Genomic DNA, 25,472 nt, shown 5'->3' on the forward strand with positions numbered 1-25,472 from the left:
TTTTTCTCTACCCATCAGCCTCCGTTTCTCATGTATCTGACAGATGGAAGAAAGAAACTGCAATGTCCATTCCCCAACTGATTAAGTCCCTATTCTGCCTCTCATTTAGCTTGAATTCTAACGAGCTATTTGAGAAAGGATTGAAAATAAATCAGAACAAAACAATAGGTCTCTTTCCCACCCTCCATGATTCATTTGTCTTTAGTCCTGAGGCCTTGTCAATCATTGCTTGCCAGCCAGCCACTGCTGTGTCCTAACATAGATCTTTCAAGTTTCTCACTGGACTCCAAGGTGGATTCATTGGAGTAAACAGCCCACCTATCTTTCTAAGATATCCTGTTACTAAAATACCCATTAGCATCACTTATTATGACCCTCATTCCAAATTTCTTCAGACTTATAGTCAGATAAAAGGTACTTAGCTCACCTAACAGTCTAAAATATTCGTGTATAGTGTTAATCACTCAGTCGTGTCTAACTTGTTCGACCCCATGGACTGTAGCCTGCCAGGTTCCTCTGTCCCAGGCAAGAATACTGGTGTGGGTTGCGATTTCCTTTTCCAGGAGATCTTCCCGACTCAGGGGTCCAACCTGGGTCTCCTGCATTGCAGGTAGATTCTTTACCGTTTGAGCTACAGGGAAGACCTTAAATATTCTTAGGTAAAGGTCCTTAAATATTCGTAGGTAAAGGTCCTTTTGTGAGCAGAGAGCAACTACTATATATCCTTGACAGACTTAACATCTGATGGGGAGGCCAGAATAAATATGAATGAAAAGTATAGAGGGAGATATTCAGAAGACTTGCCAGGACTTTACCATAGCTCTGTTTGTATCTATATTGTATTTTTTGGTACTTAAATGTTGAAATAACCACTGGTGGTCCTTAAGTCTCACCTCAAGCTTGAGTCAGCCCCTTTTATATCTTCCTGCTTTGAGACTCTGAAGCTGGAATCTTCATATTATAAAACAGTGTGTTGTTTTGTGTTGGGATGTGTTGATTTCTACAGTATTAACTATTCCCTGGTGGCACAGTGGTAATGTGCCACCTCCTTCCATGTGACTTGCGCCCATGCCGCCAGCATCCTCATGGAGCCGGATGACTGGCCCTACGTCGTCTCCATCACCTGCTTCAAGCACAAGTCGGGGGGCCATAACGTCCAGGTCATGAGGGCCGTGTCCTTGGGCCAGGTGGTCATCACCAAGAACCGCAACGGGCTTTACTCCCGGTGCCGCGTCATCGGCACCACCACGCAGACCTTCTAGGAAGTGAACTTTGATGACGGATCCTACAGCGACAACCTGTATCCAGAGAGCATCACTAGTAGAGACTGTGCCCGCTTGGGCCCGCCACCTGAGCGCGAGTTCGTGGAGCTCCGGTGGACTAACGGCAACCTTTACAGGGCCAAATTCATTTCCTCTGTGACCAGTCACATCTACCAGGTCGAGTTCGAGGATGGGTCCCAGCTGATGGTGAAGTGTGGTGACATCTTCACCCTGGATGAGAAGCTCCCCAAGAGGGTCTGGTCCCAGCTGTCGGTCAGCACAGGGGCCCCACAGGAGAGCGTCTTCTCCGGAGAGGAGGTGAAGGCCGTCAAGCGCCCTCGGGTGGGGACTCAGGGTGGAACCTGGACTACCTGGCCTTCATGGAGAGCCTGCTGCAGGCGCAGTGCTGGCCCGGAGCCCCCTACTAGGACCACTGGTCGCCCGTGAGCCCTCGGCCCAGCAAGGCAGGCGTGGCGGGCCCTGGCGTTTACCTGCTGTGAATCCCTGTCCTTGCCTCTCAGCCCGAGAGGCTACCTCAGCGACAGGAGCGAGCAGGACGCCGTATGCAGGAGATGTGGGCTTGATCCCTGGGTTGGGAAGGATATGGAGAAGGAAATGGCAACCCACTCCAGTATTCTTGCCTGGAAGATTCCACAGATAGAGGAGCCTGGCGGACTGCAGTCCACAAGGTCACAAAGAGTGGGACACTACTGAGCACACAGTTAAGCATGCATACTTTAATTTGTCAAAGTGTCTGTTGATTCCCCATTGTCCTCTGACCTGGGGGATCATAGTGACGTACTCCACTAATCTAGCACTAATGATACCAGGTAGAACTACAGCATTTTACCCTGTCCCTCATAGGTCATATTTTAAATTGTTTCTGTTTGATCTCCTCCCTCGCTGCTTTCTTCCTATAAAGGATTTATGACCCTTTAGGATTATGTGATGAATAATTACAAGTGGTTGGGAGAGATAGAGCCTGTTTGCTAGAAATATGGAGTGATCTATTCAGGCATAATCCATCAGTACTCCATGTGATGAAGTATTATAAATACTATGCATGTGTTCTAAGCTACTTCAGTTGTGTCTGACTTTTTGCAACCCTTTGGACTATAGCCTGCCAGGCTTCTCTGTCCATGGGGCTCTCCAAGCAAGAATACTGGAGTGGGTTGGCCATGCCCTCCTCCAGGGGATCTTCCCAACCCAGGGGTGGATCACCCCCCAACCCCCGGCCCCGTCTCTTTTCTCGCCTGCATTGGCAGGTGGGTTCTTTACTACTAGTGCCACCCGGGAAGCATACCAAATACTACAATCTCAGTTCTCTGAAGACCTGTGCGGTTAAATATACACATACAGTTAGGACAACTAATCCTTTCAATTTCCTTAAAATCTTAAATTTTCTAAGATTATATTGATAGATATATTTTAAAAAATTAAAAAAGTTCAGGGTGATAGTTATTAATAAAATAGGAGATCATTATTATGAATTCTTTGGTCCTAATTTTGGTAATATATTAACTATTCATTTGTCCAAAGAACCTTATATCTGAGCCAAATTATTCTTTTGCAATAGAATCAGGTTACCATTTATTCATCCAAAGAGATCATTACTTTCCCACTTATCAAAAAGGACTGCAAAGAGATCATGGAATGGTGCAGTTTAAAAACAATTTAATTTTTTCACTTCTTTGGCACTATGATAAGAGCTGTTAGACTATTAGAGTATTCACCTATTTGAAGGCAACTCATTGACCTTAACTTTAATTGTGAATGAAACTTTTCTCAAAATTAGTAGTAGTTCAGTAGACACTTCCTAATTTTAGGTGTGTGGTAGATGGAATGCTCAAAAACAATATTCTAGGTCAGTAAAGGTGATTTAGTACAAATGTAGTTAGTTAATGCCTATGTTAGTTGGGGAAAATTTGTGGGATGGTAAATATGTAGATTTCTTATTTTAATACTGCATTCTTTTTTAAAAATTTAAATAAGTTTATTAATTACCAAATTTTCCACATCCTATCTCAAATTTACTTGCCCTGATTGCCCTAAGACTACTCTCCACCAATACTGCATTAATTCTAAAGTTCAGAGTATTAAATCTTAACAGAGATATCTTTTACACTTCATTGTCTCTGAATTTTACAGTATAAAGTTCAACTTCTACTTTTATGCTAGATTTTATCTTTCTTTTAGGAAAAATATTATTTTCTTAAAAATAATGTATTAAATCAGTTTTATAGGAAAATTGAAATAAAGAAAACTCTGTTGTAATCAGAGTTTGAGATATATAATGAAAGGTACTGTATACTCTGTTTAGTTTTCCCAAGCATCTTAAGATTTTAGAAATAAATCATGTATGTTATTGCTACAACAAAAAGAACTTAGTGAGGTGGTATTAATAGAATGGTTTCTGTCATTCAGTTTCCCTTCAAGCATCAAAAATCCAATGATTTAATAAAATGAGTGGCTAAAATTAGGTTCAGAAATATTGTGTATATTATTTTTACAAAGTATGCAACTTAGGCTTTAAAAATACTTTATCATTTTTATTTTTATGGAATGTGAAAAACTGCCCATAAAACAACTAGGATGGAATGTGGAGATCTAATTCCATGTGTGTATGATTTCTTAATTTTGCACCAAAGATCTAAAAAGTGTAAAAATCAAAAATAGAAGAATTTCATCTCTTTAAAGTTTTTCTTTGAGAATCACTTTTCCCCTTTTTCCTCTTGCAAAGACTCCCTAAATTTAAGGTACAATAATAAGAAATGTAAAGTTTTAAATATATTGTGTTTTGTAACATGCCTATTACAAAAATTTTTTAGCTAATGTAAACAACGCATAGAGAAGGTTGTTATTTTGACTTTGCTGTATTGATTCCACTATGATGCCTGTTCCATGAAGTGAGTATGATCAGAGATTAGAGAGCCAGCAACCCTGGGGCAACAAAGAAGAATTCGAGGAATCAAAGTAGGATGTGTCTATCTTGCCAACTGTGTTTCCTTTCAGTTAAAAAATGTTGTCTAGTGATTACATACGTGGGGTTGAACACATATTGAATGATACTTGGTTTGTTAGCTGCTTACGTCACCTCCTTAGGTTCTAATAATTTCACCATGTTGGATGGTATTCTTTGAATCCTTATCAATCTTAGAGGCGCAAGCTGGAGACCCTTCTAGTAACTAGATAATGTAAAGAAAGTGTATTAGTTTGCTTGGCCTACTGTAACAGATCACACGCTGGGTGGCTTAAACAACAGGTATTTATTGTCTCACACTTCTGGAATCTGGAAGACCAAAATCAAGGTATGCGCAATGGTTGGGTACTTCTGAGGACTGGAAGGGGAAGATCTGTTCCAGGCCTCTCTCCTCAGCTTGTAGGTGGCTGTTTTCTCCCTCTTTCTCTTCACAACATCTTCCTTCTGTGTATCTCTGTGTACAAATTGGATTAGAGCCCATTCTAATGGCTTCACAATTCAACCCCAGGCAGTATGCAAGCCATAACGAGGGCTTTTAATTAAACAAAACCATATTTATTGGTGTCGATACAGATGTGTGAAAAACTACAAGTCATTTCTTTTGCATAATTCAGATAAATCCCCAATTTACTAGAGATCAGTTTCTCAACTTTTACATCTTTAGTGATTTTTATGACTTAAGCTCTTCCTTGGGAATCAATAGTAAATAGGAAGCCTGAGATGGAAATTGTCCTTATTAGTTGCTTCCGTTTTTTTTTTTTCTTCTCTTCCATCTTTCAAGTTACTCATGCATCCTAAAGTATATCTAAAAATTCTTCTTAAAAATACTAGCTTTGGAGTATAATTTCTAGGTATGTTGATGGATAAGTGAGTAGATGTAGAACAAAAACAATTCCAAGTTAATGTCTTTTACTATCTAGAAGTTAGAGGTAATAAGATCATACACAGTTTTACAGTGCTATATATTCATTTTTTCAATAAACAGGTGTTATGTGTACTCTCAGAGAAGGCAATGGCACCCCACTCCAGTACTCTTGCCTGGAAAATCCCATGGATGGAGGAGCCTGGAAGGCTGAAGTCCATGGGGTCGCTGAGGGTCGGACACGACTGAGCGACTTCACTTTCACTTTTCACTTTCATGCATTGGAGAAGGAAATGGCAACCCACTCCAGTGTACTCTATAATGCCAGGCACTGTCTCAAGTGCTGGGAATATAAAGTTGAGCAAGATAAGCACTCTGACCTCAAGGCTTCAAAAGATATTGCAAAAGTGGATACAATTTTTTTTTTTTCTAAATTGGTATGTCCTCTCTCTCACTGTCCATTTAATATTTAGCTCATTTTAAAAGCAAATACTATTTTATAAAGTCTCTGATGCTTTAACATCAGTTTGCTTGTTTTGGCTCTTATAAAAGTAATAATGAGTATTACTTTTAACTCGCGACTTAGGTTTTCCAATCAGACTGATGGATGGAGAAAATAAGAAGGAAGGACGAGTGGAGGTTTTTATCAATGGCCAGTGGGGAACAGTTTGTGATGATGGGTGGACTGATAAGGATGCAACTGTGATCTGTCGACAGCTTGGCTACAAGTAAGAAAACCTAATTATTTGGGATGGTTGCTTTACAAAATTTATGATTATTTTACTCTTGTTCTTGTATAAAATTAGTATTTATGATTCAGTTGAAAATACTGGCAGCATGCTGACTTGATTGAGAATGGTAAAGAAATACGGAGTCTGTTTAAATTTTTCTAAGCTCTTACAAGACATATACATGATGTTACTCAAGAAATGTAGCTTTTATCTAATAACAAATAGTCCAATAAATCTTGATTATTCATAACACTGGAGAAGGAAATGGCAAGCCACTCCAGTATTCTTACCTGGAAAATCTCATGGACAGAGGAGCCTGGCCAGCTATAGTCCATAGGGTCGCAAAAGGGTCGGACAGAACTTAGCGACTAAACAAAAACAACAATATTCATAACAATGCTTCTGTCAGCCAAACGTATTAACCTTTTCTCTGTGATTTATGTCGCAACACAGTAGCCTTATAAGGGATTCTGCTGTTACTGAAATTATGGTTGGTTCTTGTTATTTGCAGTAGTTCTTGTTATTTGTACAGTCACGATGAACATTAAGTTAGGAAATACTGAGCCATTGTTTCTAGCTGCTGCTGCTAAGTTGCCTCAGTTGTGTCTGACTCTGTGCGACCCCATAGACGGCAGCCCACCAGGCTCCCCCATCCCTGGGATTCTCCAGGCAAGAACACTGGAGTGGGTTGCCATTTCCTTCTCCAATGCGTGAAAGTGAAAAGTGAAAGTGATAGTTTTTATTTTTTAAAGCATTTATTTATTTTTGGCTGTGCTGGGCCTGTGTGGTGCAGGCTTTCTCTAGCTGCGGCGAGCGGGGCTGCTCTCTAGCAGTGGTGTGTGGGCTTCTCGTGGTGGTGGCTTCTCCTGTTGCGGAGCACAGGCTCTAGAGTGCATTGATTTCAGTAGTCGCAGCATGTGGCCTCAGTCGTGGCTCCGGGTTCCGGAGCGCAGGCTCGATAGTTGTGGCTCAGGGGCTTATTTGCTCCTTGGCATGTGGAATCTTCCGGCATCAGGAATCGAACCCATGTCACCTGCATTGTCAGGCAGACTCTTTACCACTAAACCACCAGGGGAGCCCCTTAGTTTATAGTTGTTTCTAAAATAAAGCTTAATACATAAATGAGTAATTTAATGTTACTATGACAAAGTGGATGGTCGTCTTCTAGTGTACAAGCTACAGTTTGCCATCAAATGGTATTTAGAAGAGAATCATTTAGCTTTTGATCAGTTTACATATATTTGAACATATACTTGTTTTTATAATTTCCCAGTGAGAGGAGATAAAATTTCATATAAGAACTTATAAATAAGTATGTGATTAGAAAAGGGGATTTTTTCCCCCATGTCTACTTTGAATTATTAAAAATCTTTAATAAAGCATTTATTTGTAGAAATCAATCCAGAAAGCTTTGGAGATGTCAGAGAGGTTTCTTAATAAGAATACCAGAGAACTGTCCCCCACCATCTATATTGCACTTGAGGGTTAGTACTTGGAAACACTGAGAATCAAAATAGCATTAGCTTTTTCATAATGTAAGAAACAGAAATGAAGTAATAAATATCAGGAACATGAGTGGTAACTAATATAGATGCACTTAGAGTGACAGAAAGTAAAACACACTCTTTAATGGTGTATTACATAATGTCTGACAAAGTCTAGCTTATGAGAGCACATTGTTTTTAGAGGGTTTAGAGAGAATGTGTTGCGATCAGCTAAACCTCGTTAGGACTAAATAGCCCTGATGGAGATTCCATTCTTTTCGAACTTTGTGTGATTCCATTAGTGCATGCTTCGATATGACATTGCTCTTGCACTCTGTGTTTATTGGAGTTATATCCCTTAAAAGAATTTTCAAAGGGTGTGTCCTTATTGCTTTGACTGTGTGCTCAGTCGTTTTGAGTCATGTCCAACTCTTTGCAACCCTATGGATTGTAGCCCACCATGTTCCTCTGTCCATGACAGCAATACCACGCCTCTCTCCAGACAGAAATGTTGGAGTGGGTTGCCGTGCCCTCCTCCAGGGGATCTTCTCCACCCAGGGATTGAACCCGTGTCTCTTATGTTTCCTAGCACTGGCAGGCAGCTTCTTTACCACTAACATTACCTGGGAAGCCCGTCCCTATTGCCTTAATAGAGACCTAAAACTAACTATATCTAATTTGTAATCTTATGTTTAAATAGCTGCAAAGAGTTTAATTTCTGGCATATTTGTATATGACATTTAAAAGTTGAAGTTACATCATTCTTTTAATTATATCCAACAAAACATAAATATAGTGTTTTGATTCTCACATTCATTTAAAAAATACATGAATAAGTTCTTCTCTGACCATCACAAATTTTACATAGTTCCTTTTTCTCCTTGAAATTTTAGTTTAAATTTTCTTTCCCCACAGAATCCTAATGTTACTATATTTTAAAAACTGTGTGTGTGTACACATGCAGAGAGTGAGATAGAGAAAAATTAAATTCTTCTAACAAGATGCTCTCAGGATTTTATGATTTCTGGTACACAACTAATTAAAAACAACAAATTTGATAAATGATTTTTCAACGTAGGAAAGAAAAGTTGACAAAAGCTCTCATTTCCTAGACCGATGGGTTGGGGTTTGGGTCCTTGGATAACAGGAGGCTTCATTGCTATCGTTTGTTTTGAACTGTTCTTTTGGCCACCTCAGAGGCTTTTAAATCTTGGAGCAATGCACTGTGGTTGGATTGGCTGAGTGAAAGGCATGCCTTTTTTTTTGTGTAGTGGGAAAAGGGAAACTTTGAAAGAGAAGTTGATCTTGACTTAGCAAGACCAGTTTTAGGAGAGAATACACATGGATTTTGATGATCTACATATCAGTTGCCATATCTCTTGGAAAATCATCATCTACTCCCAGGAGTACTTGATACTCAGTTGAAGTGAAGTGAACTGAAGTGAAAGTTGCTTAGTCGTGTCCGACTCTTTGCGACCCCATGGACTGTCCATGGAATTCTCCAGGCTGGAGAGGGTAGCCTTTCCCTTTTCAGGGGATCTTCCTAACCCAGGGATCAAACCCAGGTCTCAGTTTAAAGACTCGTGTATTAGAGCCTATTGTCTCACTGAAATTATCAGCTATGAATTATTTCATGCTTGTAATCCAGAAGTCCCTATAAGTGACACAGTCTTTAATTATTTTTTAAGTCAAAGAAAAATGTATTAGATTTCACTATATCTTTGAGAATGTCTTTAATTATGTACTTTTATTAGTTAAAATGTTCTCTAATTCTAATATACTTGTTAATATATCTAAAATGGTACATTCTCTTTAGTTTGTGCATTGATTGGGAAATTGCTAAGAAATCATCCTTTTGGTTTATTTAATGAGTCTAATTTTATTTTCAATGTGTTTACTTCCACCTGTCATCTACTTTTATGCTATCTATCATGCTTTATTTTTGGTTCTTTGTATGACCTTCTGGCTTTCGATTCACAAGCAATCTAATATTCTTTCTTTGCTGTCTCTAATTGTCTGAAATTTCAGCATTCTTGTTTTACTAGAAATTCTGTTTAAATTTTTAGCAAAGATATTCATATATTTTCTTACCAATTTCACAAATTATCTGTAATTTCCCCTTCTTGAAAAATATCAAGACATTTACCTTATTGTTATTTGCTTTCTACCTTTGGTCATCCTCACACCCAAAACTGATGGGAATCATCTTGGATATTAGTTTCAGGATGTTATTAATTTTCAATTTTCTTCAAATTATGGCTATTTGAATTTCAAATTGCTCTTCATTACACAGGCACTTATCAGCAATTATTTCCGTTTTTAAAAAAAGATTAATGAGATAACAATTTCTGGCAATTCTGATTAAGAAAAAGAGAATATAAGTAAACATTAGAGAAAAGAAATATAAGCACAGATACAGAGGGTTAAAAACCCCACTCCAGTACTTCTGCCTGGAAAATCCCATGGACGGAGGAGCCTGGTGGGCTGCAGTCCGTGGGGTCGCTGAGGGTCAGACACGACTGAGCGACTTCACTTTCACTCACTATAAACTTACTTTTAGCTAATTAATTTGCACATCTGGATGAAATGAACAATTATCTAGGAAACTGTATATTTCAACAAAAAATATAATTATCAAGAGGAGTCCTTGGCAGTCCAGTGGTTTGGCCTTGGTGTTTTCACTGTAGGGGCCCTGGTTCAAGCCCTGGTTGGGGAACTAAGATACCACAAGCCATGCAGCATAGCCAAAAAAAAAAGAAAAAAAAAACAAACCTAAAAACTCGAGCCAAAACAAAAAATTTTTACAGTTGATACAAAAGATAGAAAACCCAAATAAATTAAAATAAATTACTAATGACAGGAGAACTGACTCTTGACTTTTTGCTGAAGAGTTTTGACCAGTCTTTAAGACACAGATGGATCCTGAGTTATTAATATAAAAGTTGTTGTACAGCAAAGAAAAAAAAGAAATGAAAATCTTTCCATTTACTTTATGAAGTTAATATAATTTGATTTTAAGTCTAGACAAGGATTCATACACAAAAGAAAACTCATGAATCTATATTAAAAATTCTAAACAAAATATTAATGAATTTATCAGCAGTATATTAAAAGAACAATATCACTCAAATTTTCTGTAAGAATATGAGAGTAGTTCAGCTGAAGCATTCAATTTAATGTATTTTGGTGTGTTGTCTATAAGTGAAAACATATATGATTATCATAATAATGTTGAAAAACTACATGATAAAAATCAGTATTCTTGTCTCATATCTCCTAGGATGCTAAGAATAGAGTAAAACTACCTTAACTCTATTATCACAAACAAGCATGAAATAGGAACAAATAAGTGTGCCTGTTTTTACTGCAATGACTCAGTATTATCTGGAGTTTCCACTAATCATTAAGAACTGAGGTATTGGAATTTTTTAAAAGCCAGAATTGGTATATGAATAATGCAATGTCCACCTAGAAAACCCAGGAGGATCATCTGAAAAAACACTAGAACTAGTGTTTATTAATGTAACAATATGAAATATAAATATTTTTTAAAAAGCAGTAATGTTCCTATATGCTAAGTAGAAAAAATTTTTAAATGTCATTTATAAAAGGTACAAAACTCAAAAAAGTTCAAGGAATAAACTTCACAAAAATTGAGGTTTATGTGTAAAAAAGCTATTAGTAAATTTTTACAGAAGCTGTAAGGCTTCGTGATACTCCACAACTCTGAATGGGAAGACAAAATAGAAATTAATCTGTACAGTAAATGCTCTCCTCATTGAAGTCTTTGTTTTTCTTGGTGTGTATGGTGGATGGGGAGAAGGGCTTAACTTCCAAATTCATCTGAAATCAAGTCTATGTGAAATTGGCGCAGGAATAGGCAAAGAGGTCAGTGATGGTTAACAGCCTTGGTTGTGCATGGAAATCACTTTGGGACATAAAAAATATTACCCAGGCCTGGGCCCACTCCCTCTTTACTTAACGTCTTAATTCTACTTTAATTGACATCCAGTGGGGTTCAGATTGTGCTATAATTTAAAGGCGCCCAAAGGTAATTTTAATATGTAGAATTATTGAACTATAAAGACCGAGAAGTGGCTTGTGTACTTACAAGCATGATAAATAAGGAAATAAAAATGCCCTTTAAGTCAGCAGGAAGAGTTATTAGGACAGTTACTTTAGGGACTGAAATAAAGCTAGATCCTTCACTAATATTAACAGAAATAAATTCCAGACAGATCAGAACTGTGATGTACAAAATAAATCAGAAAAATACCTTTCCTTTGCTGTTGCTGCTGCTGCTAAGTCACTTCAGTCGTGTCCGACTCTGTGCGACCCCAGAGACGGCAGCCCACCAGGCTCCCCCGTCCCTGGGATTCTCCAGGTAAGTACACTGGAGTGGGTTGCCATCTTCTTCTCCAATGCATGAAAGTGACAATTGAAAGTGAAGTCGCTCAGTTGTATCAGACTCCTAGCGACCCCATGGACTGCAGCCCACCAGGCTCCCCCGTCCATGGGATTTTCCAGGCAAGAGTACTGGAGTGGGGTGCCATTGCCTTCTCCTACCTTTCCTTTAAATAGTTATATTTTATTATACATATTTCAAATGCATAATTTGCTTTCCAAAGACTTGTCTTACATGAAACAATGTATATATCCAGAATCTTAAGAAATGTTTATATCTGTTGAATAAAAAGTTTCACTTCTGGGAAGAAATTTAAGCTGCTCACAAAGATTAATATATAAGAATGTATATACTTGTAAAACCTATAAAAATTTTAAAATAAATGTGCAACAGTAAGAAAATAAACTTTTTTTTCCCTACACTGAAATTTGATGCAGAACCACCTTCATAAGAATCGTCCACTTAGTTTGAGATCCACTAGTCTGTACAACGGAGAAGGCAATGGCACCCCACTCCAGTACTCTTGCCTGGAAAATCCCATGGACGGAGGAGCCTGTTAGGCTGCAGTCCATGGGGTCACTGAGAGTCGTACACGACTGAGCGACTTCACTTTCACTTTTCACTTTCATGCATTGGAGAAGGAAATGGCAACCCACTCCAGTGTTCTTGCCTAGAGAATCCCAGGGACGGGGGAGCCTGGTGGGCTGCCGTCTATGGGGTCACACAGAGTCGGACACGACTGAAGTGACTTAGCATAGTCTGTACAATGAGTTTTTTTTTAACAATTAAAAATTGTAGTTAATATTTTCCCCATAAATGTGTGCCAAATGCTAGCAGTGTGTGGTTGGGGTTTTTTAATGCTTTTATTTTGCAAACTTGATACAATGAGCATTTTTTACTTATACAACTATTGAAAGTTTTATATGTAGAAAGAATTAAAGAGTAACTTTAAAGTTGCCTGTTTGATCTTCCATGACTATAAGTATTTCTAATGGGTTAAATCTTATTTTTATTTGCAATTTATGTCAGAGTAGCCATCACTAATACAGAAGAAATTTTAGGGTACATTTTTGAAATGAATGTACTGCCAGCTACAAGCCTGTGAGGCCAGGTCTCAGCTGAAAGGGGATTATTCAAGCAAATTCCTCAGATAATCTGTATCAATAAACTACTTTGCCTGAGTTCCTTGCATAACTATAAGGAAAGTATAATAACCTTATCCTAACTAAGTAGAAAGTATTTTAATATTAGCAATCTGGTCTATATTGTCATTTTTAATAAGACAGTTTCTTTTGATTTAAAACTCTCCTGCTTTTCTATTGGTTGCTGGTTTTTTATTTTATAAATGAAATTTGAGTTATTTGTATATGGTATGCTATTTCCCTCTGTTAGAGAATGCATTCATCAACACACACATACACATATATAGTATACATACTCATCAACTTTAAAATTTATCTTTTCACTTTCCTTTGGTGGTTTTTAGTGAAGTGGCATTTTTAAATTTTTGTTGAGCTTATCAATCTTTTAATTTAAAGTATACCATCTATGCTTTATTTTTTTAACAAATCTTTCCCTAATTTGAAGTTACAAGGATAATTTTCCTATAATTCAAACATTAAAACTTGGTCATTCATAATCATGTCATTAATTTAACAGGAACTGAGTTTTGAATATGGTATTAGTTTGAAATACTTCACTGAAAATTTTGTATTTGGATATTTAATAAAAAGTAATATATTATTAAAAAAAGAGAGAAACCAAAGAAAAGTGATATACCCAAAGTAATTCTGCCTTCTTAACTCTGGTTCCTGGTTTTCTCTTTCTCAGTTGAAAATTGTGCATTTTTACTTCTAAAGTGGGCTTTAAAAATTCTTAGCTCCCTAGGTAATTATTTAATTCTCATAATTTTCTTGGAAACCAATTTTAAGAGAGTATTATGGTCTGGAAGAGAGTAGATATTTTTGAGAAGATTTTTTTTCCTGCTTTAACTAGAGTTTAAGACTATCATAAATTTTTGACATGCGACTTTGTTATTAGAAATTAAGATATAATCAAGAAGCCGTGGAATATGATAACAAAGAATGTATACTTATTACCTCTCAAGCTGTTTTTTTGATAGTCATGAAATAATTTTTTAGCACATATAGATGCTAATATTAATATATGAAAGTTAAGAAATATACTTGGATGAGAGTGTATGTTGTGATTTATTCAAATGTACGATTGACTGACTCTCCACATCCTCAAGAATGCTCTGTTTCCAGGGGCCCAGCCAGAGCAAGGAGCATGGCGTATTTTGGGGAAGGGGAGGGACCTATCCATATGGATAATGTGAAGTGTACAGGAAATGAACGGTCCCTGGCCGACTGTGTCAGACAAAACATTGGAGACCACAACTGCCGCCACAGTGAAGACGCAGGAGTTATTTGTGATTATCTTGGGAAAAAAGCATCAGGAAACAGTAGTAAAGGTATGTCACCTTCTGGGACGTGTCTGTGAAGGTCAAAGAATACTCATCCCCACGTCATTATTCTGAGCAGCACTTGGGTAATGAACTCCCTTCCATAAGAATATATTCAACCCCTTGTTCCTTCTGCTAGTATTTAGAGGCAGTGGTTCTTCACCAACTTTCCTGTGTGGACTCCCAGAGAGGGCAGAGTTCAGGGGCAGGAGTGGGTTTAGAGGATTTTGTAATCTCTGAGTTTGTCCCCCTTTGATATTCTTAGCCATTTGTAACCATTCCTTCTTTGAATGTAATAAAACTGTCAAATTTGCTGGTATCCTTGAAGGTTTAGAAATGATATTTGCTTCATAAAAGCAGGAAAGAAATGAAAATTTAAAGGTGAATCAGAGAAGGGCACTTCTTCCCCTCTTATTAATATCTTAACAGGGATAGTTTTTGAAATTAATTGCAAAAAGAAAATTATCTTTTGTAGATTCTACTTTCTGAAATTTAAGAATGTAAGGAAAATGAGAAGTAATCTTTCAGTATAATACAGTGATGGGTAGTTCATACTTATATAAATAGAAGAGTTCATAGAAACTCTGAGTTTAATTTTTATGAAACAAATACTGCTTTAAGTGAAGAAGGGGAAAAACTAGCTCTTTTGGGGGAAACTATGGTTATGTTTTATGAAAAGAACAGTCATTTATTTATGTAGATTAAAAATTCATGGTTTTGATACTTAAGATTTTCTTAAAATCAGGTGTATCTATACTTGAGAATCCTCTTTTTCTAGCATCTTTTAATAACTATTAAAGACAATCCAATAAATTGGATATTGTTAATATGACTCTTCATTATCTGAGAGTCTTTTGAGTGTGAAGAATATTTGCAACCCTTTATGCTTTGTTTTTTATATATATATGTATATATATACATATAGATATTACATGAAATAAACATGATTGGTAAGCCAGTTTTTCCTGACTATAGACTGTAACTTAATTAAATTCCCTTCAGTAATTTACATACAGTTACAAAGTAAACATAGCTAATTCTTTGGATTATGGAAAATTTCTTAAGCAGTAGAAAAACATAAAAATTCAGTAACTATGAAATATTTAGTGTAATATTTTTATGTAAAATAAACCTATTTTAAAATATGAAATACCATATTTATTTCATCATTATTAATATATTTGCTTTAATGCCTTCCAAAGGTGTAGCAGTACTCATTTTGATACCTTTCCATGGTCCCAATGCTACCATATTTGAAATAAAAAGTTTTTATCTTAGACCAACTGGATTACTGAATCTGACTTATTAACTTTTTGATTTTGTGTTGAGGTTCAAGACCTATTAACTTCTATAGGGTGATTAAAACTCAAGCCATCAGTTTTTGGTCATCTAATGGGATCCTTTAATAAATGAGTTTCCTTTTACTTTATAACTTTTTTATAATAGTGAATTTTATGGCTTTCAATAAATTTTACTTTCTTGCAATCTGGTACTTTTCCCCAGAATGATGTAAACTTTTGGTTTTGCTTGCTTAACATTACATCATTCTTTGTGTTGGCATTATATGCATTGACCTGACTTGGAACATTATTGGAAACTTGTGTTTTTCTGGTATCTTCTACCTTACAGTGTCATGTAGAGGACTCATATCATAAGAGATGAGGATTAAGGTTTGACGGCATGTCTCTGAGCTCATTTGACAAATTAGTGACCTTGGTACACATTGCAGAACCTCTTTCTCCCTGAATAAATATCTAGTGTTGATATCCTGTTTGGCTCCCTTTTACCTGGTTATTATGGAAGAAAATTAATGCTGACTAGACTTTCATGGTCTTGGCACAATTCCTACCCTTTCTTCCTACTCTGATAGAAAAACAGTATATACTGTATTTCACACATATATACTTAACCATCCCTGGGTTGGGAAGATCCCTTGGAGAAAAAAATGGCAACCTACCCCAGTATTCTTTCCTGGGAAATCCCATGGACAGAGGAACCTGCCAGGCTCCAGACCACAGGGTCACAAGGAGTTGGACATGACTGAAGCAATTTAGCACACACACACACTTTCTAAAATTATTTTTAAAACTAGTCATACCTTATTTACTCTTCTTTTATACACCACCTTTTCATATATTTTCAATTTAACTCTTCTTTTTTTTAATATTCTTGACAGAAATCTGTTATTTTGAGATGTTTGACTGCATAGCCTTAAATCCAATTTGCCAGTTAAACTGGCTTAGTAAATCCTTTCTGTATATTAATATGCTATTTAAATACATGTAAATTTGTGTCAGAATTTCTTCCTGGGAATGTGCTTTGCTTCTCTGAGTTACATGTGTATATGTGGCTTAGAAGAGTGTTGTCTGTGAAAATTAAATAATTCAGATCATCATTGTTTTTTGTAGTCCTCTTGTTTAGTATTTCTGAACTCCTGAACAGTCTCCACAGTCAGCAGAGGAGTAGGTGTGGGTACCATAAGGACAATGCACTACATAGGGGCAGACCATTCAACAGGCCATGACACCTCCTCAGAGCTGACTGTGGGAAACCTCATCGAGTTCCATGTCTACTTGTGAATTACTGTTGCCTTCATTAACTAAAAAAAATGTTCAATTTTTATTATAAGAAAGTGAAGTGAAGTGAAGTTGCTCAGTTGTGTCCAACTATTTGCTACCCTGTAGAGTATAGCCCACCAGGCTCCTCTGCCCATGGGATTTTCTAGGCAATAATACTGGAGTGGGTTGCCATTTCCTTCTCCAGGGGATCTTCCCAACCCAGGGATCGCATCCAGGTCTCCCGCATTGCAGGCAGATGCTTTAACCTCTGAGCCACCAGGGAAGCCCAAGATAAGAAAAATAGCCAATAATTTGAAGAGAAAAGGCACTTTAAAATAGAGGAAGCAGCTGCAGGGAAATGTGTCACTTGTATCTCTACCCCAGTATCAGCAATGTGGTAGTTTAATTAAAAACCTCATTCTGCTTCAGAGTCCCTCTCATCTGTTTGTGGTTTGAGATTATTGCCCCGTCGGCAGAAGCGGATCATTGGTGGGAAGAATTCTTTAAGGTAAAAGTTTCTTCAGAAGTGATTTTCCATATTACAGAATTATTTATACAGAGAGGGGATTACAAATTGGGGCATTTTCTACTATTATATAGTGGATTTGTCTTATTTTCTAAACTAAATACAGATTACACCGATAATTTCACTGCCCTTTGACCTATATTTATTTATATAGACCATGTTCTTCAAATCACTATCCCCTGATATATGAGATAGATGGGTTGCAGAAACAAACTGATTTACCAGGAAATCTGAAAATTGTATAACTACACATTTATTTAATTTAGAATATATTTGTTTTGGACTTGACTCATTCTTAATATAATTTTGTTGCTTTTGAATTTACAAGTGGAAAACCAGTGCTTTGCTTAGTAAATATTTCTTCAGGGGAATTCCCTGGACCTGGCGGGCTATAGTCCATGGGGTCACAAAGAGTCGGACATGACAAGCAACTTAGCATGCATGCCAATGGTTAGGACTCTGCGCTTTCCCTGCCATGGCTCGGGTTCAATCCCTCACTGGGCAACTGAGATCCTGCAAGCCATGTGGCATGACCAACAGATAAAAAAAGAAAAAGCCCAACCTCTTTAGCGTGTTTAGGTGAGGGAGAAAATACGCTTCAAATCACGAAATATAAAGAAGACACAATTTGTTTCCAAGGATGTCAGAGTTAGGGGCTATGCACACAGATGCTATAGGCAAATCTTCAGGGTGTTCTGCTCAAAGCTGTAGGAATATCATTCTCAGAGTGGGAAAGGAGTTCACATTCTCAAGTCTCTTTATACTCCTTTCCTCCTACCTGCACGCCTAAGTCATTGTTTTACTGGATGATGTGCCTTGCTTTTCTGATGAGTGGCTTACTTTCTTCTTAGGGGCAGTTGGCCTTGGCAAGTATCCCTCCGGCTGAAGTCATCCCATGGAGACGGTAGGCTCCTTTGTGGGGCCACGCTCCTGAGTAGCTGCTGGGTCCTTACAGCAGCACACTGCTTCAAGAGGTATGTGTGTACCTTTCCAGATAATGCAGTTTGGCCCTTGCTTGCCAGTTCTTCCAACCCCTTCCTGCTCTACAGCATACTGGACACTTGGAGTGTCAGAGACAGGCTACAGGCATTCCTCATCTCCTTGAGTGGTGCCGTGGAAGCAAGGGGGTAACATTAGGAGCAAAGAGAGCTCTCAGGAAGTCACTTGCTACCCTGGTATTAAAGCAAACTCTAGGTTTAGGGAGAAGAGAAGATGGGTCTTTGGAGGGGAGGCAGCTATGTTATTGTTTCTCCAAGAACATGTCTGAGGATGAAATCATGTGCCCACAGAGCTGGAAGAGACCTCAAATTATTTGCTTCTGAATGCTAAGGAATAGGGAGTCCACGTTTAGTGTTTTGATTTGAATTTTAGAACCTTCGAGTCTGCTTGGTGTTTTGTGTCTTCTAGAGAAAGACTTCTCTGTGCGTACCTGTCAGTTTGCGTCCTGGTTATTTCCTGTTGTCTCAGACATTTTGGGCTTCCCTGGTGGCTCAATTGGTAAAGAATCCGCTTGCAACGCTGGGGACATGCGTTAAATCCCTGTGTTGGGAAGGTCTCCTGAAGAAGGAAAGGGCAAACCACTCCAGTATTCTTGCCTGGGAAATCCCATGGGCAGAGGAGCCTGGCGGGCTGCAGTCCATGGGGTCGTGAAGAGTTGGACACGACTGAGCGACTAAACCACCACCAGGCATTTCATCAGCCCAATCTGAAGTCTTTCCAGTTCAGAGGGGAAGCCCTGCAGAGGAATTCAGTGTGCCAGAGTCACACTGATCATGGTGGCGGCACCTGCAGGACCTGGTGGTCTTTTCTCCATGTCCTGTGCTCTTTAGTAGCCCTGGATAATGGCCATTTCCTCAGCATGAATTTTAGTGTTTAAAAATGTGTACCATTGCTTGGCAAATGTTAATGATGAATGAAGCAAGGTGATGAACACAGGGGGTTTCACTACTATAATTTTGTGTATTTAAAAATACTCAAAACTAATACAATTATGTAAAGTTTAAAAATAAAATAAAATTAAAAAAATAAAAATAAAAATACTCAAAAAAATGTTTTAAATAGAAGATTTCCATAGCGTTAAAACATTCTTACAACCAAAAATTCGTTTTGTATTCTTTCGTTTGTGGGACTGTGGCTTCTTGGTGTATTTACAATCCATCCATGTAGACTTTGCTTTAACTGCCGTATGAGTGTGTAAAGTCCTACTGTGACACGCAGCCAACCACAGTGTATTTATTCTCCTACTGGTGGGTAGTTAGGTGGCTTCCATTCTGTCGTTACTAAGAGAGAGTGCCGCAGTAGATGTATGGCTCTCATCGGAACACGCCTGTGGGCGCAGTGTTCTGGGTCCAGGAATGTGGGTGTCCCTCACGCTTCCTAGACACTGCTAGTTTATGTTCTGAGCAACCGCATCAGTTTATATCGCAGCGGTTTGCAAATTCCTGTTCCTCACATCCCTATCTCAATCTCATATCGTCAACATTTTCAGTTTTTGCCAGCCTTAAAGAGTTTTTGGGTTTCTTCTTAATTCTATTCTCCTGATTTCGTGTCTTCTTCTTTCGTGAATTATTTGTCTATATCCTTTGCTTATTTTTCTATTCAATTGTCTTTATAATTGATTTTAACATTTTTTGGATATATTCTTTGTACAGAGTCTTTGTTATTATGTGTTACAAATACCTTTTACCAATCTTGGACATGTCCTTTCACTAGCTTAAGGTCTTTTTCTTATGAAGATATTTCAATTTTAATATTTTTAAGTGTGTCAGTTTCTGAAGTCTTATAAAAGCTTTGTATATTTTATTTTTAAAATCCTTCTTTAGCCCCATAAGAAAATACTATACTAGTTTTTTACAAAAAATTTTACAGTTTTGCTTTTCCTGTTTAGATTTTTAATCTGTTTACAGTTTTGTGTGTGTGTGTGTGTGTGTGTGTGTGTGTGTGTGTGTGTGTGTATGGTATATGGTATAAGGAAGGGACCTAATGTTATATTTTTCCTTATGGATAGCTAGTTTTTCCAGTACTTTTAAAAATTAAACATTCCATTCTTTACCCACTGATATGTCAATTGTGTTGTTAAGGTCTCATATATCTTTGTTTCTACAATCTCTATTCATTTCCTCTTACCTATTTTGATAAATACTTATGGACTAATGTTCCATGTTCAAAGTGCTGCAAAAGATACAAATTTGTATTTTACATATTTTCTGTCATTCATGGGTAATAGTTGAGTTTGAGAGTTCACCTATATACTGGTAGGTTTATTATATTCATGTGTTACATGAGTGGTACAGTACACTCATGTAACAATAAAGTGGTACAATAAAGATTCATTTATTAACTTAACAAAAAATTACTGAGCCTGTAATATTCCCAGAAATGTGCCATGCACTAGAAATATCTTGGAGAATAAGACAGACAGCAGCCTTGTTAGCATGAGGTTTTATTGCAGCTATAGGAACCCAGAGGAGGGAGACATATAGGATGAAAAAAGTAAAGAATGTCATTTTTAAAATGAGGTCTTTTCCCCATAATATTATTTAGATACATTCCGCTTATTAAAAACCCAGATTCCTGAGCCACTATCCTAGATCTTCTGAATCTTTGGAGCTAAGACCCAGGAGTTTGTACTCTTATCAAGCATCTTTGATGATTCTTATGAACATTAAAAGTTAAGACCCTCTTGCTCCTGGATAGAATAGCATATGGTCTGGACATTTGAAGAAAGATGATGAGAAAGAATATAATGGAGTTAACAGAATACTTATCCTTGCCCTATTCAACATATTCATAGCTAAGCTGAAAAAGGACACTGATGGCAAGTTAATTATATTTTTTGATGCCAGGAGATTGGTAGGGACACATAACAGGTTGGAAGATAGGATCCGTGATGGCAAAGGATCTTGATAAGCTGGTTCTAACAAGTAACGTGGAATAAAGAATAAAATGCTGCCTTTAGTTCGGGAACCATGACTTAAATGCAGCACAAGTGAAAAAGACCTTATGGGTTTTAGTAACCTGCAGCCTCAGTGGTAAAGAATCTACCTGCCAAGGCAGGAGACATAACAGATCCAGGTTCCATCCTTGCATTGGAAAGATTCCCTGGAGGAGAAAATGGCAACCCATTGCAGTATTGGGATAATCCCATGGACAGAGAAGCCTGGTTAGCTTCCATGGGGTCGCAAAGAGTCGGACATGACTAAGAGTGACTGAGCACGCATGAAACCTTAATAGATTCAGTGAGGTAATGCGGTTGCCCACAAAGTTAATCAGCCTTGGGCAGCCCTGCCAGAACAGCACCAACACAAAGCAGTGAAGAGCCTTGCTCTTCTGTCCTACTGTGCTCAAGCTGTTGTCGGGGGCAAAAACAGAGAGAACGGTGCTCAGTTCTGAGTGACATCCTACGAGAAAGCAACATGTTGCACCAGGGAAGGCAAGCAGAAAGGGGCGAGCGTCAGGAATCAGATTAAATTTACTATGTGTTGCTTCAAATACCACAGATGCTAATGGGAGGTAATTTTCATTTTAGCATAGGAAAGAGGTCTGTTGTTAGGACAGTTCCAAGCTGGAGTGGGATGTATGTGGGAGGAAGAATGGGTTCTGTTATGGAGTCTGTTCAAGCAGAGAGGCTGAATTCATTTATTGGTGGAGGCTGGAGGCAGAGAATGTCTAATGTTGAGAACACAGTGGTGAGAAAGCATAAAGCATGTTTGAAGGATGGCAGTTACTAGGATCATGGATCCAGAATGTGTATAGTGGAGTTACAGTAAAGAAGCAGGAATGGTCTGGGATGTCAGGGTAGTGGATCTCTGTCTCATTTACTCGGTAGTGCAAAATCACTAAAGGTTTTTGAGCCTTGAAATATGATCAAAGAGGAGTTTTAGGACATATGTCATTAGAGATATATGGGATAGATCTGAGGGGGAGAAGCAAAGTTATTAATCTAGGAATCTGTGAACAAGCTTCAAATTATATGAAAAATATTTGCAGATGTGCTTCTATCCTTTTTTCTAGAGTGATTCAAATTGGCCCATGTTACCAAGTGATTAAACCCATTGTGGTAGGAACTGAAGGGAGACTGGTTGAAAGGCTACTGTAATAAAGGTAGAAGGTTGCAAAGGAGAGGAGGGAGAGAAGGTAGAGACCCCAAGAGAAATCAATAGAACTTGGTACTGGGTAACCAGAGAATGAGATCTGGCCATTAAGACCAAGTTTAGTATGGCCCGCACGTGTTCGTGACTGGGTCCCCAGGGGTTGGAAAAACAACACTGATCTAGAAAGCCACTGAAGTTTTAAAGTCCTCTGGTGTGCCTGTTGACGGATTTTATACAGAAGAAGTCAGACAGGGAGGAATAGGAATAGGGTTCGATGTTGTCACTTTGTCTGGCATCCGGGGACTTTTATCCAGGATTGGGTCAGAGCTGCCCCCTGGAAAGCGTGAGTAGGGCAGTACGCAGTGGGTCTGACGTCCTTTGAGCAGCAGGGCTCCCAGTCTTGAGGAATAGATCAAGCCCTGAGCCTTGGAGTGGGAACACTGACTCCAAGCCCCTAGAATGCCAGAGAACTAACCCTAGGGAGTATCAAATAGTGAGAATCACACAAAGAAACCATTTGAATATAAGACCTGGCATTACCCAACCACCAGTAGCACCCTGTGCAGGACATGTCAGCTAAACAACAAACAAAACAAAAATATAAATCCTATCATCAGCAGACAGGATCACCACCTCACTCAGCCTTGCCCATCAGAGGAAAAACAAACAAACAAAAACTCAGCATAAATCTCACCCTATACGAAGCTTACACAAACAACTGGACCAACTTTAGGAGGGCAGAAACCAAAGGGAAGAAAGAATTCAGCCTTGAAGCCTGGGAAAAGGAGAGCTTAAACACAATACTTAAAAAATGAAAAGGCAGAGAAATGCTACACAAATGAAGGAACAAATTAGAAACACAGACGTCCAAATAAATGAAGAAGAAACGGGCAAACTACCTGAAAAAGAATTCAGAATAATGATAGTAAAGATGATCAAAAACCTTGAAAAGAGAATGGAGAAAATGCAAGAATCAGTTAACAAAGACCTAGATGAATTAAAGAATAAACATACAGAGACAAACAACACAATTACTGAAATTAAAAATACTCTGGAAGGAATCAGTAGCAGAATATCTGAAGCAGAAGAATGAATCAGTGAGCTGGAAGATAAAATGGTGGAAATAGCTTCTTAAGAGCAGAATAAAGTAAAAAGAAGGAAAAGAACAGAGGATAGTCTCAGAGACCTCTGGGACCTAAATGTAAGACCAGAAACTGTAAAACTCCTAGAGGAAAACATAGGCAGAACACTCAATGACATAAATCAAAGCAAGATCCACTATGACCCACCTCCTAGAGTAATGGAAATAAAAACAAAGTAAACAAGTGGGACCTGATTACACTTAAAAGCTTTTGTACAGCAAAGGAAACTATAAGCAAGGTGAAAAGACAACCCTCAGAATGGGAGAAAATAATAGCAAATGAAACAACCAGAAAAGGATTAATTTCCAGAATATACAGGCAGCTCATACAACTCAATACCAGCCAACCCAATCAAAAAGTGGGAAAAAGACCTTAACGTACATTTCTTCAAAGAAGACAGATGGCTAACAAACACATGAAAAGATGCTCAACATCGCTCATTATTAGAAAAATGCAAATCAAAACTACAATGAGTCACCTCCCACTGGTCAGAATGACCATCATCAAAAAGTCTACAAAGAATAAATGCGGGAGAGGGTGTGGAGAAAAGGGAACACTCTTGCATTGTTGGTGGGAATGTAAATTGATACAGCTACTATGGAAGACAGTATTGAGATTCCTTTAAAGCTTGGGGCTGGTACACTGGGATGACTCAGAGGGATGGTAGGGGGAGGGAGGAGGGAGGAGGGTTCAGGATGGGGAACACGTGTATACCTGTGGTGGATTCATGTTGATATATGGCAAAACCAATACAATATTGTAAAGTTAAAAAAAAAAAAACTAGGAATAAAACCACCATATGACCCAGTAATCCCACTCCTAGGCATATATCTTGAGGAAACTAAAATTGAAAAAGACACATGTATCCCATTGTTCACTGCAGCAGTATTTATAGTGGCTAGAACATGGAAGCAAGCTAGATGTTCAAGAGATGAATGGATAAAGAAGTTGTGGTACATATACACAACGGAATATTACTCAGCCATAAAAAGGAATGCCTTTGAGTCAGTTCTAATGAAGTGAATAAACCTAGAACCTATTATACAGAGTGAAGTAAGTCAGAAAGAGAAAGATAAATATCGTATACTAATGCATATATACAGAATCTAGAAAAATGGTACTGAAGAATTTACTTACAGGGCAGCAGTGGAGAAAGAGACATAGAGAATAGGCTTATGAACATGGGGGGAGGGGAGGAGAGGGTGAGATGCATGGAAAGGGTAACGTGGAAACTTTCATTACCATATGTGAAATAGACAGCCAACTGGAATTTGCTGTATGGCTCAGGAAACTCAAACAGGGGCTCTGTATCAAACTGGTGGGATGGGGCAGGAGATTGGAGGGAGGTTCAAAAGGGAGGGGATATATGTATACCCATGGCTAATTCATGTTGCAGTTTGACAGAAAACAACAAAATTCTGTAAAGCAATTATCCTTCAATAAAAAGATAAATACATTAAAAAAAAATAAGTGGCAACCTTAATTACCACCAGTAAAAAAGAAAAAAAGACCAAAGTTACAGTTCCAGCTCCTCCAACTGGTCATTGTTGCACTTTGTGGAGATTATTTTAATAAATAATTTAATTATTATAATTAAATAATAAGTAATAATTTATTTATAATTATGCTGCTGCTAAGTCGCTTCAGTCATGTCTGACTCTGTGCGACCCCATAGACGGCAGCCCACCAGGCTCCACCATCCCTGGGATTCTCCAGGCAAGAACACTGGAGTGGGTTGCCATTTCCTTCTGCAGTGCATGAAAGTGAAAAGTGAAAGTGAAGTCGCTCAGTCGTGTCCGACTCTTTGTGACCCCATGGACTGCAGCCCACCAGGCTCCTCCATCCATGGGATTTTCCAGGCAAGAGTGCTGGAGTGGGGTGACATTTTCTTCTCCAATTTATAATTATAAATAATAATAAATATAATTAAATTAAAAATAATTTAATAAACAGCAGCCTCAGTTT

At 38.0% G+C, this 25,472-nt stretch overlaps 1 protein-coding gene across 3 annotated transcripts in view; it reads left to right on the plus strand.

Moving 5' to 3' along the window:
* PRSS12 (serine protease 12) overlaps positions 1–25,472 on the plus strand; it is a 75,672-nt gene that overhangs the window by 37,817 nt on the left and 12,383 nt on the right. For 2 of the 3 annotated variants that reach the window (XM_070371945.1, XM_070371944.1), the window contains exons 6-9: positions 5,691–5,832; positions 13,992–14,197; positions 17,176–17,254; positions 18,124–18,246. In XM_070371945.1, the coding sequence (XP_070228046.1) occupies positions 5,691–5,832; positions 13,992–14,197; positions 17,176–17,254; positions 18,124–18,246 (550 nt within the window). The remainder of the gene's footprint in view (positions 1–5,690; positions 5,833–13,991; positions 14,198–17,175; positions 17,255–18,123; positions 18,247–25,472) is intronic. The other variant, XM_070371946.1, reaches the window with a different exon arrangement.

This window comes from Bos mutus, chromosome 6 (assembly GCF_027580195.1).
Source record: "Bos mutus isolate GX-2022 chromosome 6, NWIPB_WYAK_1.1, whole genome shotgun sequence".
Taxonomy (NCBI): domain Eukaryota; kingdom Metazoa; phylum Chordata; class Mammalia; order Artiodactyla; family Bovidae; genus Bos; species Bos mutus.